This window comes from Scylla paramamosain, chromosome 41 (assembly GCF_035594125.1).
Source record: "Scylla paramamosain isolate STU-SP2022 chromosome 41, ASM3559412v1, whole genome shotgun sequence".
Taxonomy (NCBI): Eukaryota; Metazoa; Arthropoda; class Malacostraca; order Decapoda; family Portunidae; genus Scylla; species Scylla paramamosain.
The window spans coordinates 5279164-5300800 of NC_087191.1; the positions used below are offsets into that span (position 1 = coordinate 5279164).

Here is a 21637-nt window from a genome sequence, read left to right on the forward strand (position 1 = left end):
CAATGTAGCGGCAGTATATGTTGGATTTTTTGTGTTTTCTGAAAACTTCCTCTTCTATTGATCCCATAAAAAAGTTTGCTAATAGCACACCTAAAGGGGATCCCATTGCTACACCGGCAGTCTGGCGGTATTTGTTTCCTCGGGGGCAAGTGGAAGGGGCTCATTATATATATATATATATATATATATATATATATATATATATATATATATATATATATATATATATATATATATATATATATATATATATATATATATATATATATATATATATATATATATATATATATATATATATATATATATATATATATATGACGTCTTAAGCACTGTTCAGGGGGTGCTGTGAACTTATCATTAAACCCACATGTGACCTCAACGTTTCCCTTTGTGTTTCACAACACAAGGGGGCAATCACATCCTGACTTCTAAAGACAACTCTCTTTCTCCACACAAAACTACAAGCACCTAATAACACACACACACACACCCTTCACTCAAAAATTCATAATTCATGGCGACTCCTACACCAGCCTCGGAATCTCCATCTGGGGAGGGGACTATAAATGTCCCCAGGTCGGACTGCCCTTCTGACGACGATCCTAAGTGTCTTGACACCCCCCTCAACTTTTTCTTAATTAACTTCTGCAACATTCGTGGTCTAAGATGTAATTTTCAATCTCTAGAACACCACCTCTCCTCTTCTAAACCTCATCTTCTTTCCCTCACTGAAACTCAGGTGTCTAAGGAAACTGACAGTAACCCCTTTTCTGTTCCCTCCTACTTTCTGTATCCTCAGTTTTTATCCAAAACTGGATGTTGCGTTTATGTGCGCAACGATTTAACTTCCTCTTGTGCCCACGCTCTTGAGTCTTCCAAATTTTACCCCATCTGGCTACGACTACAGAATTAGTCTCTTGGAGACTTCGATGTTCACCACCAACTTTGGCTTTCCTCTCCCTTCACTGACCATCCTGGTGAAATAAACTTCAACTTAGCTATCCTCCATGACCTAGAGCAATTGGTTCAGCACTTGTATTTCTGACCGTCTTGGACATGCGCCCAACATTCTTGACATTTTCCTTACCTCTAATCCTTCTGCTTATGCTGTCACCCTCTTTTCTCCGATGGGCTCATCCGACCACAATCTCATTTCTGTATCTTGTCCTATCGCTCCAGTCCCTCCTCAGGATCCCCTAAGCGAAGGTGCCTCTGCCATTTTGCCTCTGCTAGTTGGGGGGACCTGAGGAGGTATTTTGCGGATTTTCCTTGAAATGATTACTGCATCCGTGTCAGAGACCCGTCTTTGTGTGCTGTGCATATAACAGAGGTTATAGTGTTTGGCATGGAGGCGTACATTCCTCACTCTTTTTCTCGACCTAAACCTTCCAAACCTTGGTTTAAAACAGCTTGTTCTCGTTCAAGATAGAGAGGTGGCCCACATAAGATACTGAAGCATTCCATCACCAGAATCTCATGCACGATATATTTATGCCAAGAACCATGCGAAATCTGTTCTCCAACTAGGCAAAAACTCCTTCATTAACAAAATCTTTCATGATCTAACTCCTCTCGCGACTTCTGGCATCTAGCCCAAAATGTCTCCAATAACTTTGCTTCTTCTTGTTTCCTTTCTTTACTTCAACCAGATGGCACCATTGCTATCACATCTATTTCTAAAGATGAACTCTTCGCTCAAACCTTTGTTAAAAACTCTACCTTGGACGATTCTGGGCTTGTTCCTGTCTCTCCTCCACCCTCTTATTACTTCATGCTACCTATTAAAATTCTTCGTTATGATGTTTTCCATGCCCCCGTTGACCTAAACCCTGATAAGGCTTATGGACCTGATGGGGTCCCCCCTATTGTTCTCCGAAACATCTACCTTTCCTTCTTTCTAGAAGTTTGCGTACATTCAGCTTGTTTCTAAAAATTGCTTTAATTTCCTGCCTATCTAAAATTTTTTAATCTATCTTTAACAGGAAGATTCTTAAAGATCTATCTCTTCACATCCTTCCATCTGATCGTCAGTATTGGTTCCATAAGGGCCGCTCTACTGGTGATTCTGGCTTTCCTTACTGTGTCTTGGTCATCCTCTTTTAGAGATTTTGGTGAAACTTTTGCTGTTGCCTTGGGCATATCAAGAGCTTTTAATAGAATCTGCCTCAAAGCTTTGATTTCCAAACTAGCCTCCTTTGGCTTCTATCTTTTTTCTTTATAACTTCATCTCAAGTTTCCTTTCTGACCATTCTATTGCTGCTGTGGTAGACGGTCACTGTTCTTTTTCAAAATCTATTAACAGTGGTGTTACTCAGGGTTCTTTCCTTTCACCCTCTCTCTTATTATTCATTAATGATATTCTAAACCAAACTTCTTGTCCTACCCACTCCTACGGTGATGATAACACCCTCCACTTTTCCACGTCTTTTCATAGACGTTCAACCCTTCAAGAAGTAAACATTTCACGCAGGAAAGCCACAGAACGCTTGACTTCTAATGTTTCTAAAATTTCTGATTGGGGCAGAGCAAACTTGATATCGTTCAATGCCCCAAAAACTCAATTCCTCCATCTATCAACTTGAGACAACATTCCAGACAACTGTCCCCTCTTCTTCAATGACACTCAATTGTTCCCATCTTCTACATTGAACATCCTCTGTCTGTTCTTTACTTATAATCTGAACTGGGAACTTCGCATCTCATCTCTAGCCAGAACAGCTTCTGTGAAGTTAGGTGCTCCGAGACGTTTCAGCCAGTTTTTCTCACCCCCTCCAGCTAACTCTGTACAAGGCCCTTATCCGTTCATGCATCGAGTATGCTTCACATATCCTGGGATGGTTCCACTCATACTGCTCTTCTAGACAGGTTGGAATCAAAAGCTTTTCGCCTCATCAGCTCTTCTCCTCTAACTGACCGTCTTCAGCCTCTCTGTCATCGCCGCAATGTTGCATTTCTAGCTGTCTTCTACCGCTACATGCTAACTGCTGTTCTGATATTGCTAACTGAATGCCTCCTCTCCTCCCGCGGCCTCGCTGCGCAATACATTTTTCTTTTTCCCACCCTTATTCTGTCCACCTCTCTAATGCAAGAGTTAACCAGTTTGGTTTAGAAGATCATTAATGAATAATAAGAAGAGACTGGGTGATAGCACAGAACCCTGAGGAACACCACTGTTAATAGATTTAGGAGAAGAAAAGTGACCATCTACCACAGCAGCAATAGAACGGTCAGAAAGGAAATTTGAGATGAAGTTATAGAGAAAAAAGATAGAAGCCAAAGGAAGGTAGTTTGGAAATCAAAGCTTTGTGGCAGATTCTATTAAAAGCTTTTGATATGCCCAAGGCAACATCAAAAGTTTCACCAAAATCTCTAAAAGAGGATGACCAAGACACAGTAAGGAAAGCCAGAATCACCAGTAGAGAGGGCTTCACGGAACCCATACTGGCGATCAGATAGAAGGTTGTGAAGTGATAGATGTTTAAGAATCTTCCTGTTCAGGATAGATTCAAAAACTTTAGATAGGCAGGAAATTAAAGCAATAGGAGAGTAGTTTGAGGGATTAGAACGGTCACCCTTTCAGGGTACAGGTTGAATGTAGGCAAACTTCCAGCAAGAAGGAAAGGTAGATGTTGACAGACAAACCTGAAAGAGTTTGACTAGGCAAGGTGCAAGCACGTAAGCACAGTTTCGGAGAACGATATGATGGAACCCATCAGGTCCATAAGCCTTCCGACGGTTTAGGCCAGTGAGGTCATGGAAAATATTATTGCGAAGAATTTTAATAGGTGGCATGAAGTAGTCAGAGGGTGGAGGAGGGGGAGGAACAAGCCCAGAAACGTCCAAGGTAGAGTTTTTAGCTAAGGTTTGAGCGAACAGTTCAGCTTTAGAAATAGATGTGATAGTAATAGTGCCTTCTGGTTGAAATAAAGGAGAAGAAGAACCAAAGTTACTGGAGATATTTTTGGGTAGATGCCAGAAATCACGAAGGGAGTTAGATCTTGAAAGGTTTTGACACTTTTTGTTAATGAAAGAGTTTTTTGGCTAGTTGGAAAACAGACTTGGCATGGTTCCGGGCATAAATATAAAGTGCATGAGATTCTGGTGATTGAAGGCTTAAGTACCTTTAATGGGCCATCTCTCTATCATGTATAGCACGAGAACAAGCTGTGTTAAACCAAGGTTTAGAAGGTTTAGGACGAGTAAAAGAGTGAGGAATGTACGCCTCCATGCCAGACACTATCACCTCTGATATGCGCTTAGCACACAAAAACGGATCTCTGACACGGAAGCAGCAGTCATTCGAAGGAAAATCAGCAAAATACCTTCTCAGGTCCCCCCAACTAGCAGAGCCAAAATGCCAGAGGCACCTTCGCTTAGGGGGATCCTGAGGAGGGATTGGAGCGATAGGATAAGATACAGATATGAGAATGTGATCGACGGAGCCCAATGGAGAAGAAAGGGTGACAGTATAAGCAGAAGGATTAGAGGTAAGGAAAAAGTCAAGAATGTTGGGCGTATCTCCAAGACGGTCAGGAATACGAATAGGGTGTTACACCAATTGCTCTAGGTCGTGGAGGATAGCAAAATTGAAGGCTAGTTCACCAGGATGGTCAGTGAAGGGAGAGGAAAGCCAAAGCTGGTGGTGAACATTGAAGTTTCCAAGAATGGACTCTATATATATATATATATATATATATATATATATATATATATATATATATATATATATATATATATATATATATATATATATATATATATATATATATATATAATTTTTTTTTTATGTAGGATTGACACTGGCCAAGGGCAACAAAAATCCAATAAAAAAAATGCCTACTGAAATGCCAGTCCCATAAAAGGATCCAAAGCGATAGTAAAAAATTGAAGGATAAGTGTCTTGAAACCTCCCTCTTGAAGGAATTCAAGTCATGGGAAGGTGGAAATACAGAAGCAGGCAGGGAGTTCTAGAGTTTACCAGAGAAAGGGATGAATGATTGAGAATACTGGTTAACTCTTGCGTTAGAGAGGTGGACAGAATAGTGGTGAGAAAAAGAAGAAAGTCTTGTGCAGCGAGGCCGCGGGAGAAGGGGAGGCATGCAGTTAGCAAGATCAGAAGAGCAGTTAGCATGAAAATAGCGGTAGAAGACAGTTAGAGATGCAACATTGCGGCGGTGAGAGAGAGGCTGAAGACAGTCAGTTAGAGGAGAGGAGTTGATGAGACGAAAAGCTCTTTGATTCCACACTGTCTAGAAGAGCAGTATGAGTGGAACCCCCCCAGACATGTGAAGCATACTCCATAGATGGACGGATAAGGCCCTTGTACAGAGTTAACAACTGGGGAGGGGGGGAGTGAGACTTCATAGAAGCTGTTTTAGCTAGAGATGAGATGTGAAGTTTCCAGTTCAGATTATAAGTAAAGGACAGACCGAGGATGTTCAGTGTAGAAAAGGAGGACAGTTGAGTGTCGTAGAAGAAGAGGGTCTAGTTGTCTGGAAGGTTGTGTCGAGTTGATAGGTGGAGGAATTGAGTTTTTGAGGCATTGAACAATACCAAGTTTGCTCTGCCCCAATCAGAAATTTTATAAAGATCAGAAGTCATGCGTTCTGTGGCTTTCCTTCGTGAAATGTTTACTTAATGAAGGGTTGGACGTCTATGAAAAAAAAAAAAAAAAACGTGAAAAAGTGCAGAGTGGTATCATCAGCGTAGGAGTGGATAGGACAAGAAGCTTAGTTTAGATCATTAATGAGTAATAAGAAGAGAGTGGGTGACAGGACAGAACTCTGAGGAACACCATTGTTAATAGATTTAGCAGAAGAACAGTGACCGTCTACTACAGCAGCAATAGAACGGTCAGAAAGGAAATTTGAGATGAAGTTACAGAGAGAAGATTAAAAGCCGTAGGAGGGTAGTTTGGAAATCAAAGCTTAGTGCCAGACTCTATCAAAAGCTTGTAATATGTGTAAGGCAGCACCAAACGTTTCACCAAAGTCTCTAAAAGAGGATGACCAAGACTCAGTAAAGAAAGCCAGAAGATCAGTAGAGCGGTCTTGACGGAATCCATACTGGCGATCAGATAGAAGGTTGTGAAATGATAGATGTTTAAGAATCTTCCTGTTGAGGATAAATTAAAAAAACTTTAGATAGGCAGGAAATTAAAGTAATAGGACGGTAGTTTGAGGGATTAGAACGGGCACCCTTTTTAGGAAAAGGCTGAATGGAGGCAACTCCATCCAGCAAAAAGGAAAGGTAAATGTTGACAGACAGAGCTGAAAGAGTTTGACGAGGTAAGGTGCAAGCACGGAGGCACAGTTTCGGAGAATAATAGGAGGGACCATATATATATATATATATATATATATATATATATATATATATATATATATATATATATATATATATATATATATATATATATATATATATATATATATATATATATATATATATATATATATATATATATATATATATATATATATATATATATATATATATATATATATATATATATATATATATATATATATATATATATATATATATATATATATATATATATATATATATATATATATATATATATATATATATATATATATATATATATATATATATATATATATATATATATATATATATATATATATATATATATATATATATATATATATATATATATATATATATATATATATATATATATATATGTGTGTGTGTGTGTGTGTGTTATGGGTTTCTGCCGAGGGCGGGGCGAGTCAAAATTCTGCTGGGGAGGAGGAAGTTTCCGTATATATATATATATATATATATATATATATATATATATATATATATATATATATATATATATATATATATATATATATATATATATATATATATATATATATATATATATATATATATATATATATATATATATATATATATATATATATATATATATATATATATATATATATATATATATATATATATTATATATATATATACGGAAACTTCCTCCTCCCCAGGAGAATTTTGACTCGCCCTGCCCTCGGCAGGAAACCATAACACACAGACACATCCAAATCGTGCTTGGACTGAGTACCGGCGCCCAGAGCCTCAAATCCAGGTGACAAGTTTGTATGAACATTATCTCTGCTCTGCTCTGACAGGCTCTGTATGGTAAGGCAAGCCATGAAACAAACATTCCAGACCTATCACTTCAAGCTTACCGTCTGCAACACTCCCATCAGAGTCATCTGCCGTCTGGGCGTGGTTGCAATCATCTTCAGCACACTGACTCACACACGAGTCCACCACTGACTTGCTGAGACCCTTGCTAGCAGCGAGACAGGTATCTGGGCACTTTGTCCCCTTTGGGGCAAGCATCAGTGCAAATACTGTGCTCTTCTTGTGGTGGCCCTGCATTGCAGTCGACTCCAGGAGTCGCAGAACCCATAAACACCTGACTCCTCGCCTCGCCTCGCCTTAGGGCGAGTTACATAATTAACAGAGACAGCAATATCAGACGCCTCCACATTCGGGTCGGCGTCCGCTGATGGGGGCTGCACCCAAACCCTTCCTCCTTGCAAATCATTCCCTAACAGGAAATCGACACCTGACACTAGCAGATGCTCTACTAGTGCCACCAATGCATCCGCGGTCACTAGCGGGCATGAGAGCCTCGTCTCCGCCGTAGCGAAGCTTTACACGGCACCAATTCCTCCCCAGCATGCAGGCTTACCTGAGGTAGCTCGCCTTCCAGTCACATTCCTGCATAGCGACTGCTGTGTGGCTATCTCTTAAAACAGTTACAGGGTACTTAACCCTATCAATATCGACAGTGCCGCGACACAAGAATCGACGGCACCAGTCTAATTCAGACCTCATGGGGGACGGTGAAGAATAACAGATGAGGCAGTAATTCCTGCCTTTATACCCTCACGAACAAACACGGACCGAATCTCCTCACTCTCAACACTTCGGCTTCTGGGATGGCTTAGAAGCCGAGGCGGCTTCTAACTTATGGCAATGAAATCTAATATGCCCAGTATTTCTATAATGATAACACATCGGCTGGAAACGGTACCTGGGAGTGCTATGTTGCATGTTCCCCGTCTGTCTGGGTGGAGACTTCTTACCAACAGGACTCATTCATCCAGATTTATTTCCAATGCCATTACCAAAACCTGAACCCTCCGATAAACTGGCGCCTGCCGCGCCATCAGATACAACATCACTGGCCCCACCAGAAATATCACAAATCAACGTGGCACAGGACGGCGCGCCAAAACGCGGTCATTAGCCCAAGATGCTGCTTCCTTCAGACCTTTTCTTCCAGAGCAGCGGTACTAACTTCTAAGCCACGTTTACAAATTGGTCCATTACCATGAGCTTTAACTCACGGTAGAAGGTGGCCTGCTCGCTAGCAACCCATTTTTTAAACGTCTCGAGATAGCGAGCACACTCGAGGTAGGAGTCACTAGGCCTTTTTTTCCCTTCACGGAACTGCAGCTTATACGCCTCCGGCAGCAGCTCATAAGGTCTCAGGATGTCGGCTTTCAACTACTCATAATCTCTAGATGTTCAACTCACATCCTGTTTTAAACCTCCAGAGTCTTGCCCTTCAACATATGGGAAACAAGGCCAGCCCATCTCTCCTGAGGCCAATCAAATTCTGAGGCCTTCTTCTTAAATCTCCAAAACCATTATGTCACTTTTTTCTCACCAATCTCCGGAATTAACTTCAAACTCATCACTATGTGGCTGTCTATTGTATCTTCCTTCACTCCATCTCCTCTCCTCAAACCATGAGGTGAGTTAACTTTTCTCTGTGTCTTCTCTAGCTCAAATATTCTGCTTTTCTCATCCTCTTCCCTCTCACACATCTTCGTCTCCTTCTCCACCTCAAGCCTCTTGGCTTCTCTAATCTTCTCAGCCTTTAACCACCTTGTTCCGGGTTCAGCTTCCAATTCAAGCACTCTTAATTCTCTTTCCTTCTCAGCCTCCAATCTCTTAGCTTCTCTAGCCTCTTCCAGTTGCATTCTCCTCATCTCCAACTTAAATCTGATTTCCTCAGACATCTGTTCGGGAATAACCACCAACACTGTGGGCAGGGCTAACACGTCCTTGGACGCTACTACTGTGGGTTATGTGTCCCCACACCAGAGTGTATCAGATCTCCGCTGCCACTCCTGACAGAAACAGGGGACTCAGGTAGTGAGTCACCTCGGCTACTAGCCTTACCTTCCATGGCGTAAGCTGAGTGAGGGCAGACAAAAGGCAAAAGACAAGAAATAAATAACAAACAATTGTCTCCCAACATGGCAACGAAGCCTCCAACGATCTTGGTGAGGTCGCCAATTTCTGTTACGACCGCAAATTCCTGCCCCTCTTATGGCTGCCTCAAACTGGGTTAACTTACCCCCAGTCACTAAGTGATTTGCTGCAGGGTTTAATATGGGTTACAAGCCCCTTTTGACTCTTGCATCCTTTATACAGATAGTCATAACACCAGGTTACACGAATGAGGTCGTCAGCCTGTTTCACTCACCCACAGGCAAGGGAATATTACAACAACTGTCAAGCCACTCCAACAGCTGGGAAAGGATCGACAGCCACGTTCTAGAAAGAGGCAATCACAGCAAGGGATACACGCTTAAAAGAATGAGGTATAACACCTCATTCGACAACCGCCCTCGAATAACAAATCCAACCACCTGTCCAATGAAGTATTATATTCTCCAGTTGAGTAGTGCTGATTACAGCCTCCTGGATGGCAGGCCTCAGGCCATGGCCTGAGAAAGGAGTAACGTTTCACTGCACAGCTGTGCACTCAACATCCTATGGGGCCAAACATCCTACAGAAGGCTCGTGGCGGGGCATTTCGCCCGTCCCTACATTCCATTCTCCGGTCCCCCTGGGACCTGATGCAAACCTCTGGTCGTTCTAGCCATCATCCCATGTAAGTGAGGTCAGCCTCCCTTTGTCACCGGACGCAAGCCCCTGCTGAGTGAGACCTGAGTTAGCGCAGGAACCACTGACCAGAGTCGCCGTCCTGCCAGCCTTGGGCAAGGACACACGGCTCCTGGCGGCTTCATTATTATTTTTGTACAGTTTTATCATATTAATATAAGGCAGCAGTTCTCTGCAGTCGTGTTTCTTTGGCCACCTCACTGTACTAGAAGAAGTAGAATTACTAGTACAGGCTTGGCTATCAGTAGCATTTAATAAAACACTGTGTACACAAACAAGCTGCCCTCATAACAAACCGGAGTGCCCCTCACCGCTCACTGTCACCAGGTACTCGACTCACGAGTACATGGAAGGCACAGAGCGCCTTGCAAAGAAATGCACTTACAATTGATGGAGACACCTAAGAACTACACATATAATCAGGGAAGTACTGCAATAACTTACTCAGATACCGTTTAAAGCAACTAGTCTGTTCAGCTGTATCCCGCCCAGTCTCCTCTGAACACGCTGCTTACCACAATATGCCTGTCTCTCATAAGATATGGACTGTGACTGACTTGGTAGCATGGGAAGGCGAGTAGAAAGGTTCTCTCGCTCTGCTATAACAGAGGGAGGGGAAATTACAAGAGAGGAGATTGGGTGGTGACACACACTCACACACACACACACATGTGCCCGCCACCTTGCGCTACGCCACTAGTTGGCACAATAATCAACTACTTTTCGACAGTTCTTAAGACAGAGCAAATGGGCCTGGATGAACACCGATTATGTCTTCTTCAAGGGCAACTATTCTGATGTAAACTACTTAAGGCTTAACAGGAAGAACTAAAGTGAAAGTACTGAAATTAAAAAGGGATAGAGATAGGATGGTGATTATATCAAACTTGTAATGTAACTGCAAGAGCGAGGCAAAGAGTCATCGAGCAGCAGACATCCCTACTTTCTCTCTCTCTCTCTCTCTCTCTCTCTCTCTCTCTCTCTCTCTCTCTCTCTCTCTCTCTCTCTCTCTCTCTTCATTCTTACTTCTCATTTTTTTTATTTACCCGCTAGCTGCGTCCTACATAACAATATATGTGTATATATATATATATATATATATATATATATATATATATATATATATATATATATATATATATATATATATATATATATATATATATATATATATATATATATATATATATCTCATCCATCTAAGCACCAAGTATCTGTCTTTCACCCAGAACTGAGGGTGTGCCATTTATTTAGTTATTGGGTGAGAAAAAAAATTAATAGCATTTGCATAACATGCATACTTAAACATTCTTTCTTACTACATTCCTATTAATTTCTTAGCATTAAGGTTGAATGTGTAAATGGTCATAATCCTATTACTTCATATGAAAGAATACACACACACACACACACACACACACACACACACACACACACACACACACACACACACACACACACACACATACACACACAAAGAGAGAGAGAGAGAGAGAGAGAGAGAGAGAGAGAGAGAGAGAGAGAGAGAGAGAGAGAGAGAGAGAGAGAGAGAGAGAGAGAGAGAGAGAGAGAGAGAGAGAGAGAGAGAGAGAGAGAGAGAGAGAGAACCATGACAAGCCTGCCTAAGAGAAGGTGTGTACTAGTGGAGGCCATATGCCCTCTTGGGCACTCATGCTAGCGAAGACCTGCAGCAGAGACCAGTGGCGTGTATATCCAGACCTCATAAAATTTTGAGTGAGGGTGAATCCACCATCCCTGCAGACACACCGGAAATACCCAACAACAGTCCGTGCTCTTCTACACACCTAAACCGACGCCTAAGGGACTGGTGGAGCAGGGACAAAGGGGACCACCCGCCACCTGCCCTCCTCCCCTATGAGAGGGAGAGGCAAAACCACTACCAGGGACGTCCTCAGATAACCAGCAATCCATGTCTCACACAAGAGCAGCGCCCCTGGAAGGTGTGAATACTGCTGAGGGCGCTTCCACTCAGCCTTGGACTGCCGTGGTGGGGCTGCCGATGGAAGGCAACAGGAGCTGGTGCAGGCAGTGAAGTAGAGTGGCCAGGAAACGTTACTCGACTGAAAAAGCGTTGCTTGACAGCTTCACTAGCTTGTTTCAAACTAGAGGCTGACTGCGCCCCAACTGGTAACTCCTGTAGGATCGCCAGCTTCTCGTCCCCCTGCCCCCTCATCCCTCACCCTTATGGCTTCCAATATGAAGCAGCACCCTAACACTACTCGGCGATGCTACAAGCTGGCCATCATTGAACTCAAGGCGTTGGCCAATGTGAAGATCTTCCACACGAACATTGGGGAGCTTATTCACAATATTATCATTAAGAATAATGTATATCTAGTGTTTGTGTGTGAAACATTTCTCACTGCCAAGGTGCAAACAACTACGCCCGAGTTAAAGGGTATATTCGCCCTGAGTAAAAAAAAAAAAAGATTGCTCTACACGTGGCATTCTGCTATAAAGAGATAGTCAGTGTTCAGGTGGTAGAGCCTCCCATTCCCATACCGGGGGAACTTTACCTCTTGGCATTAAAAGTAACCGACAGCAAGGGGAAAGGTTTGTTGTGTGTGGACTGCTATCGGCCTCCATCACAGGGAACAGTATTACTAAACTACCTGTCAGAAAACCTGAACACTTTCATGACGGTCAATGTGACAGTGGTAGTGAATGGCGATCTGAACCAGCACCCGGTAAGGGACGCTTTTACGAGTAACTCTGTTGGTTGTACGCAACATGTACAATTATGTTACGTTCCCCATGCACAGGTCTGAGTCATTCCTGGACCAAGTAGTGACAGATCTTGCTCCCCACACAGTACAGTATTTTCCACTCGACTTTGTGGGCACCTCAGACCACATGGTTGTTCTCACCAGAGTACAGTCTAGAACACCACATGAGGAGAGCCTCAAGCATACCCTCTGGAACTGGGAGGCCGCCAACTGGGATGCCCTCTGTGCCGCCCTGAGGGTCATAGACTAGGGAGACGTCCTACGTGGCGACGCCAACCATCAGGTAAGGCGGCTCACCGAGCTGCTCCACGCTCTGTAGGTCCGCTGAGTGCCACACTCGGACCAGGAAATAAAAAAATCAGACCAGCCCTGGTTCGACCTGCGTGCTGCGTTGCCTTTGATGCCAAGTTTCGAGCCTGGCGTGCTATTAATAGATACCCTACCGTCAAGAACAAGTTAAGACACCGAGAAGCTACAGAACACATTAATACAACGCAAAAAATGGGCAGTGGAGAGGTGAAGAGCGAACCTCAAGCGTAAGTTAAGGGGAGGCCAGTTTGGTTGTGGTCAAGCCTTGTCAAGGACCAGCAGGGTGAGATGCGGGGCGCCTCTGTCCCGTGTGGGTAATGCTGCAGGGGCAGCATTACCCACACTGCTCGTGACAAGGCGGGCCTCCTGGCCAAGCACATCGCTGAAAAGATGTGCATCCCCGACTCCGAAAGACCATCTCCGCTATTCCCTATAATAGAGCAAGAAACACTAGTGACAGTGCCCACAAATGAAATGGAAGTGAGAGCGATTCTCGAAAACTTGGATGAGAAAAAAAAAGAGATGGGGCCACAGGACATCAGTCCTCGCGTTCTACGCCAGTGTGCGGCAAAGCTGGCGTGCCCCCTCGATTCACTCTTTAATCACTGCCTTAAAATGTAGAAAGGGAATATTGTGGTACCTCTACACAAGGAAACTCAAAAACAGAGGCAAAGGATTATAGACCAGTGTCCTTGCTGCCTGTGCTGAGTAAAGTGCTGGAGACAATTAATCTTCAAGACCCACGTGGATCGATTCGCCAGAGAGGCCTCGGGGAAGCTGGCATCCCTGAGGAGAATCTCTTACCTTCTCAACGCCAAAGAACTATAGTTGTCTACAAGGAGCAAGTCCGCTCCTCCTGGAACATGCCTGCCTGGTTTGGGGCTGTGCAATCAGCATCTCGCTTTCCTGCACAAGGTACAGGTTCATCAGGGACAGTGAGCTCGGTCTTCACCCTGCACCGCACACTCTTCAGAACCAGTGGGACGTGGCGGGCCTCGCCGTCATGTTCAAGGGGCAGAAGCAGCGGGTGGCTCATATGCAGTCTTGCCGGTATCCTACCTGACAGGCTGAGGTCACCACCAGAGCCGCTACCCGTGCCACTGGGGTTGCTTTAGCCCAAGTGCAGAACGTAGCATCAACAAAGACAGTTCATCAATAGTTACATAGGCTGATGGATCGCCTTTGTTGCCATGTAGGCAAGTGCTGGGGGCTCACTATAGACAGAACGGAGACAAGCTTTCAGACAGAAGAAATTAACAGTGGCTTCTTTAGCCTAAATTGTAATAATTCTGTATTATTTTTTTTATATAGGAAGGGGAGGGTAACAAAACTGCCGGTCCCCGAACATAGTCGAAAGCGGTAATCATCAGATATACATCAACTCTGTAAACTGAAGTAATTTGTATACATAAGGAGAGAGAGAGAGAGAGAGAGAGAGAGAGAGAGAGAGAGAGAGAGAGAGAGAGAGAGAGAGAGAGAGAGAGAGAGAGAGAGAGAGAGAGAGAGAGAGAGAGTATGTACTATACTCGTAAACTACATATGATACAGGCCTGTATTTTGAAATGCTTTCCTCTTTTACCATGACTTTTCAAAAAGTCGCAGGAATGATTAGCAGTGTTTCTCCTCCTACTTATGTTCATTGGTCACCAGAACCAATGCCGTGGAACTTTAAGCAGAACATTTTATATATTGTGAAGGTGCTGGGCAGTGTCTCAGAATACGGCCCATAGGCGGACAGACGTTATGTACAAGTTATCATACATGGTCCAGCAGAAGTCCCACAGCGCCAATCCAAGAACCATTGGCAGTTTGAACACCGCCTGTGGGATGTTCAGCAATCACATACTCAATGCTGAAAGAGAAATAAGAAAATGCATATATATATATATATATATATATATATATATATATATATATATATATATATATATATATATATATATATATATATATATATATATATATATATATATATATATATATATATATATATATATATATATATATATATATATATATATATATATATATATATATATATATATATATATATATATATATATATATATATATATATATATATATATATATATATATATATATATATATATATATATATATATAATTCTAGGAGGAACACTGGCCAAGGGGAACAAAAATACAATAAAAAAAGCCCACTGAGATGCCAGTCCCAGAAAAGGGTCCAAAGCGATAGTCAAAAATTGAAGGATAAGTGTTTTGAAACCTCCCTCTTAAAGAAATTCAAGTTATAGTCAGGTGGAAATACAAAAGCAGGCAGAGTTCCAGAGTTTACCAGAGAAGGGGATGCATGACTGAGAATACTAGTTAACTCTTGCATTAGAGAGGTGGACAGAATAGGGGTGAGAGAAAGAATAGAGTCTTGTGCAGCGAGGCCGCTGCACAAGACTCTATCATATATATATATATATATATATATATATATATATATATATATATATATATATATATATATATATATATATATATATATATATATATATATATATATATATATATATATATATATATATATATATATATATATATATATATATATATATATATATATATATATATATATATATATATATATAATTCTAATAGGAACACTGGCCAAGGGCAACAAAAAAAAAAAAAAAGCCCACTGAAATGCCAGTCCCAGAAAAGGGTCCAAAGCGGTGGTCAAAAATTGAAGTATAAGTATCTTGAAACCTCTCTCTTAAAGGAATTCAAGTCATAGTCAGATGGAAATACAGAAACAGGCAGAGAGTTCCAGAGTTTACCAGAGAAGGAGATGAATGACTGAGAATACTGGTTAACTCTTGCATTAGACAGGTGGACAGAATAGGGGTGAGAGAAAGAAGAGAGTCTTGTGCAGCGAGGCTGCGGGAGAAGGGGAGGCATGCAGTTAGCAAGATCAGAAGAGCAGTTAGCATGAAAATAGCGGTAGAAGACAGCATGAGATGCAGCATTGCGGGGATGAGAGAGAGGCTGAAGACAGTCAGTTAGAGGAGAGGAGTTGATAAGACGAGAAGCTTTTGATTCCACCTTGTCTAGAAGAGCGAGATGAGTGGAATACCCCCCAGACATATGAAGCATACTCCATACATGGACGGATAATGCCCTTGTACAGAATTAGCAGCTTGGGGGGTGAGAAAAACTGGTGGAGACGTCTAAGAACACCTAACTTCATAGAAGCTGTTTTAGCTAGAGATCAGACGTGAAGTTTCCAGTTCATATTATAAGTAAAGGACAGACTGAGAATGTTCAGTGTAGAAGAGGTGGAGAGTTGAGTGTCACTGAAGAAGAGGGGATTATTGTCTAGAAGGTTGTGTTGAGTTGATAGATGGAGGAATTGAGTTTTGAGACATTGAACAATACCAAATTTGCTTTGCCCCAATCAGAAATTTTTAGAAAGATCAGAAGTCAGGCGTTCTGTGGCTTCCCTGCGTGAAATGTTTACTTCCTGAAGAGTTGGACGCCTATGGAAAGACGTGGGAAAGTGCAGGGTGATATCATCAATACAGAAGTGGATAGGACAAGAAGTTTGGTTTAGAAGGTCATTGATGAATAACATGAAGAGAGTGGCTGATAGGACAGAACCCTGAGGAACACCACTGTTAATAGATTTAGGAGAACAGTGACAGTCTACCATAGCAGCATTAGAATGGTCAGAAAGGAAACTTGAGGTGAAGTTACAGAGAGAAGGATAGAGGCCGTAGGAGGGTAGTTTGAAAATCAAAGCTTTGTGACAGCCTCTATCAATAGCTTTTGATATATCCAAGGCAACAGCAATAGTTTCACCAAAATTTCTAAAAGAGGATGACCAAGACTTAGTAAGGAAAGCCAGAAGATCACTAGTAGAGCGGCCTTGTCGGAACCCATACTAGCGATCAGATAGAAGGTTGTGAAGTGATAGATGTTTAAGAATCTTCCTGTTAAGGATAGATTCAGAAACTTTAGATAGGTAGGAAATTAAAGCAATAAGAAGGTAGTTTGTGGGAGTAGAATGGTCATCCTTTTTAGGAACAGGGTGAATGTAGGCAAACTTCCATAATTTTTATATGTTAAATATATATATATATATATATATATATATATATATATATATATATATATATATATATATATATATATATATATATATATATATATATATATATATATATATATATATATATATATATATATATATATATATATATATATATATATATATATATATATATATATATATATATATATATATATATATATATATATATATATATATATATATATATATATATATATATATATATATATATATATATATATATATATATATATATATATATATATATATATATATATATATATATATATATATATATATATATATATATATATATATTTTTTTTTTTTTTTTTTATGTAGGAAGCATACTGGCCAAGGGCAACAAAAACCTAATAAAAAAAAATGCCCACTGAAATGCCAGTCCCATAAAAGGGTCAAAGCAGTGGTCAAAAATTGGTGGATAAGTGTCTTGAAACCTCCCTCTTGAAGGAATTCAAGTCATAGGAAGGTGGAAATACAGAAGAAGACAGGGAGTTCCAGAGTTTACCAGAGAAAGGGATGAATGATTGAGAATACTGGTTAACTCTTGCGTTAGAGAGGTGGACAGAATAGGGGTGAGAGAAAGAAGAAAGTCTTGTGCAGCGAGGCCGCGGAAGGAGGGGAGGCATGCAGTTAGCAAGATCAGAAGAGCAGTTGGCATGAAAATAGCGGTAGAAGACAGCTAGATATGCAACATTGCGGCGGTGAGAGAGGGGCTGAAGACAGTCAGTTAGAGGAGAGGAGTTGATAAGACGAAAAGCTTTTGATTCCACCCTGTCTAGAAGAGCAGTATGAGTGGAACCCCCCCAGACATGTGAAGCATACTCCATACATGAACGGATAAGGCCCTTGTACAGAGTTAGCAGCTGGGGGGGTGAGAAAAACTGGCGGAGACGTCTCAGAACACCTAACTTCATAGAAGCTGTTTTAGCTAGAGATGAGATGTGAAGTTTCCAGTTCAGATTATAAGTAAAGGACAGACCGAGGATGTTCAGTGTAGAAGAGGGGGACAGTTGAGTGTCATTGAAGAAGAGGGGATAGTTGTCTGGAAGATTGTGTCGAGTTGATAGATGGAGGAATTGAGTTTTTGAGGCATTGAACAATACCAAGTTTGCTCTGCCCCAATCAGAAATTTTAGAAAGATCAGAAGTCAGGCGTTCTGTGGCTTCCCTGCGTGATATGTTTACCTCCTGAAGGGTTGGTCGTCTATGAAAAGACGTGGAAAAGTGCAGGGTGGTATCATCAGCATAGGAGTGGATAGGACAAGAAGTTTGGTTTAGAAGATCATTAATGAATAATAAGAAGAGAGTGGGTGACAGGACAGAACCCTGAGGAACACCACTGTTAATAGATTTAGGAGAAGAACAGTGACCGTCTACCACAGCAGCAATAGAACGGTCAGAAAGGAAACTTGAGATGAAGTTACAGAGAGAAGGATAGAAACCGTAGGAGGGTAGTTTTGAAATCAAAGCTTTGTGCTAGACTCTATCAAAGGCTTTTGATATGTCCAAGGCAAAATATGATATGGTCCAACAGCAAAAGTTTCACCAAAGTCTCTAAAAGAGGATGACCAAGACTCAGTAAGGAAAGCCGGAAGATCACCAGTAGAGCAGCCTTGACGGAACCCATACTGGCGATCAGATAGAAGGTTGTGAAGTGATAGATGTTTAAGAATCTTCCTGTTGAGGATAGATTCAAAAACTTTAGATAAGCAGGAAATTAAAGCAATAGGACGGTAGTTTGAGGGATTAGAACGGTCACCCTTTTTAGGAACAGGTTGAATGTAGACAAACTTCCAGCAAGAAGGAAAGGTAGATGTTGACAGACAGAGCTGAAAGAGGGAAGAGGGTCAGAATGTGCTCCACTTTGGAAGTTAAGTAGTCAAAGAATTCCTTATAGTCAGAGGAGTTAGGAGAGAGGTATACAGCACAGATAAATTTAGTATGAGAATGACTCTGTAGTCGTAGCCAGATGGTGGAAAACTCGGAAGATTCAAGAGCGTGGGCACGAGAGCAGGTTAAGTCATTGCGCACATAAACGCAGCATCCAGCTTTGGATCGAAAATGAGGATAGAGAAAGTAGGAGGGAACAGAAAAGGGGCTACTGTCAGTTGCCTCAGACACCTGAGTTTCAGTGAGGAAAAGAAGATGAGGTTTAGAAGAGGAGAGGTGGTGTTCTACAGATTGAAAATTAGATCTTAGACCACGAATGTTGCAGAAGTTAATGAAGAAAAAGTTGAGGGGGGTGTCAAGACACTTAGGGTCGTCGACGGAAAGGCAGTCCGACCTGGGGACATTTATGGTCCCCTCCCCAGATGGGGACTCCGAGGCTGGTGTAGGAGTCGCCATGATTTTAGAATTTTTGAGTGAAGGGTGTGTGTGTTATTAGGTGCTTGTAGTTTTGTGTGGAGGAAGAGAGTTGTCTTTAGAGGGCAGGCTGTGACTACCCCCTTGTGTTGTGAGACACAGCTGGGTTTAATGATAAGTTCACAGCACCCTCTCAACAGTGCTTTAGACCTCACTGGGAGTAATTATCGTTTCGGCAAGTGTCTACTGCCTCCTCCATCATATATATATATATATATATATATATATATATATATATATATATATATATATATATATATATATATATATATATATATATATATAAATATATACCCAGAGGAGTATATGAGAGGAATTTCAGGGGTAAGACATGAGTTTTTTTTTTTTTAGGGGTAACCCATAAACAGAGAGATAATTACTGCTGTCATTGCATATGGTAGTGATGAATTCATGGCCACTGATTAATTTATAGGCACATTTAGATTTTATATATATATATATATATATATATATATATATATATATATATATATATATATATATATATATATATATATATATATATATATATATATATATATATATATATATATATATATATATTGTAATGTACAGCGAGATAACACGATACAAAATGAAGAAAGTAGTAAGAACGCATGAGAAAAGCATAACAAGAGAGAGAGAGAGAGAGAGAGAGAGAGAGAGAGAGAGAGAGAGAGAGAGAGAGAGAGAGAGAGAGAAAGCCAGAGATGAGACTTGATGCGTTCTGGTCACATAGATATTCAGCCTGAAACTCATAAGAGATTTATATGTGCAATAGCTTATATTCACCACATAAATTTCCTTACTTCCTCTTTTCCATTTAATTTGAGACTCACCTAGTATTTAGTAAAAGAGTTACCATTGACAATGAAGTAATCAATATTCATATAGCCCCTCTAGTTCAATCAGTAGAATATTTAAAAGTAAAGTGTTTTATTCAAGTAAGACCGTGCTGGGAGCGGTGTGTGGGTGAGTGTCTGTATGTGTGTGTGTGTGTGTGTGTGTGTGTGTGTGTGTGTGTGTGTGTGTGTGTGTGTGTCGCTCTACCACCCCTTTCCCCCCAACCCCGCTCCTTGTACAGCCTTTCCTTACGAGCAGAGGGAGAGAGAGGTTTTCGACAGACACTACCCAGCACTTAGAAGAAGCAGACGTACTGAGACGAACTCTAATATTTAATGGAGACTAGGGCAGGATAATAGTTAGCTGGGTCAGTTGCCTTAAGAGCATAAGTGAGTTATTATGGGCCGTACGCCCCAGCCTGCTTATATGGAATAAGATTCTTCATAGTAGTCTGCTAGTAAGGGTAGCTGTGTATACCACACACTATACCCAGGGAAGTGACTCCTTGGCTGTGTGTGTGCGTGTCCAGACTGAGTTCTTGTGCAGCAAGCAGTGACTGACCCTCCTTTGTATGCATGGGCACTCTTCTTGCTGTATTTTTTTATGCCTCTTGTTAGTGACCCTGTTTTGTCTTAAATGCTACTGCGGGATGATGCAGTTCAGCCGCAGAGGACCTAAGTGATTAGTTGTGCAGTGAAATTTACTCCCTCCTCAGGACAGTGGGAGAACTGTTACAGAGGGCAAAAGTCCAATGGGGTATTATACATCGACCATATACGTGTTATTATATGTTAACTGTTTTCCCAAGACGTGGGGCTCAATTCTTTCGTAGCTTTGGGGGTTAAGTGCTGTTTTGAGTATTTCCCTTGTCTGCCGGTTGGTAAAATAGACTGGCGACCTAAACTTAGTGTGACCTGGAGTTACGACTGTTGTGAAAAGGGTGCAGGAGTCACAAGGGACTCTGTACACCCATCTCTGCACTGAGTCCATGCAGGAGGTAGCCTAGGGAAGGTAATCCAGATGCGGCTGCTTTGTGAAGGGGCAGGGATTTGTGGTCGTAACAGAAAATGGTGTCTTTGCCAGGATCGCAGGGAGCTTCGTTACCACGTGGGGAAAACGGTTTGTTGTTTGTTTCATTGTCTTGTGTGTGCTCACATTTAGTGTAAGCTATGGAGGACAAGGCTGGTAGCTGGGATGACTTGCGAACTAAGTCCCCTGCCTCTGCTGGGAGCAGGAGTTTAGATTTGGCACAATTTGGTGTGAAGACACCTAGTCCCACACACAACGTCT

The 21637-nt window shown here is 41.3% G+C and overlaps 1 protein-coding gene across 1 annotated transcript in view; it reads right to left on the reverse strand.

Moving 5' to 3' along the window:
- The window catches only part of LOC135092934 (glutamate [NMDA] receptor subunit 1-like), a 66775-nt gene that overhangs the window by 34750 nt on the left and 10388 nt on the right, over nt 1–21637 (reverse strand). Inside the window, exon 3 of the mRNA XM_063991737.1 lies at nt 14784–14874. Coding sequence (XP_063847807.1) covers nt 14784–14874 — 91 coding nt within the window. The remainder of the gene's footprint in view (nt 1–14783; nt 14875–21637) is intronic.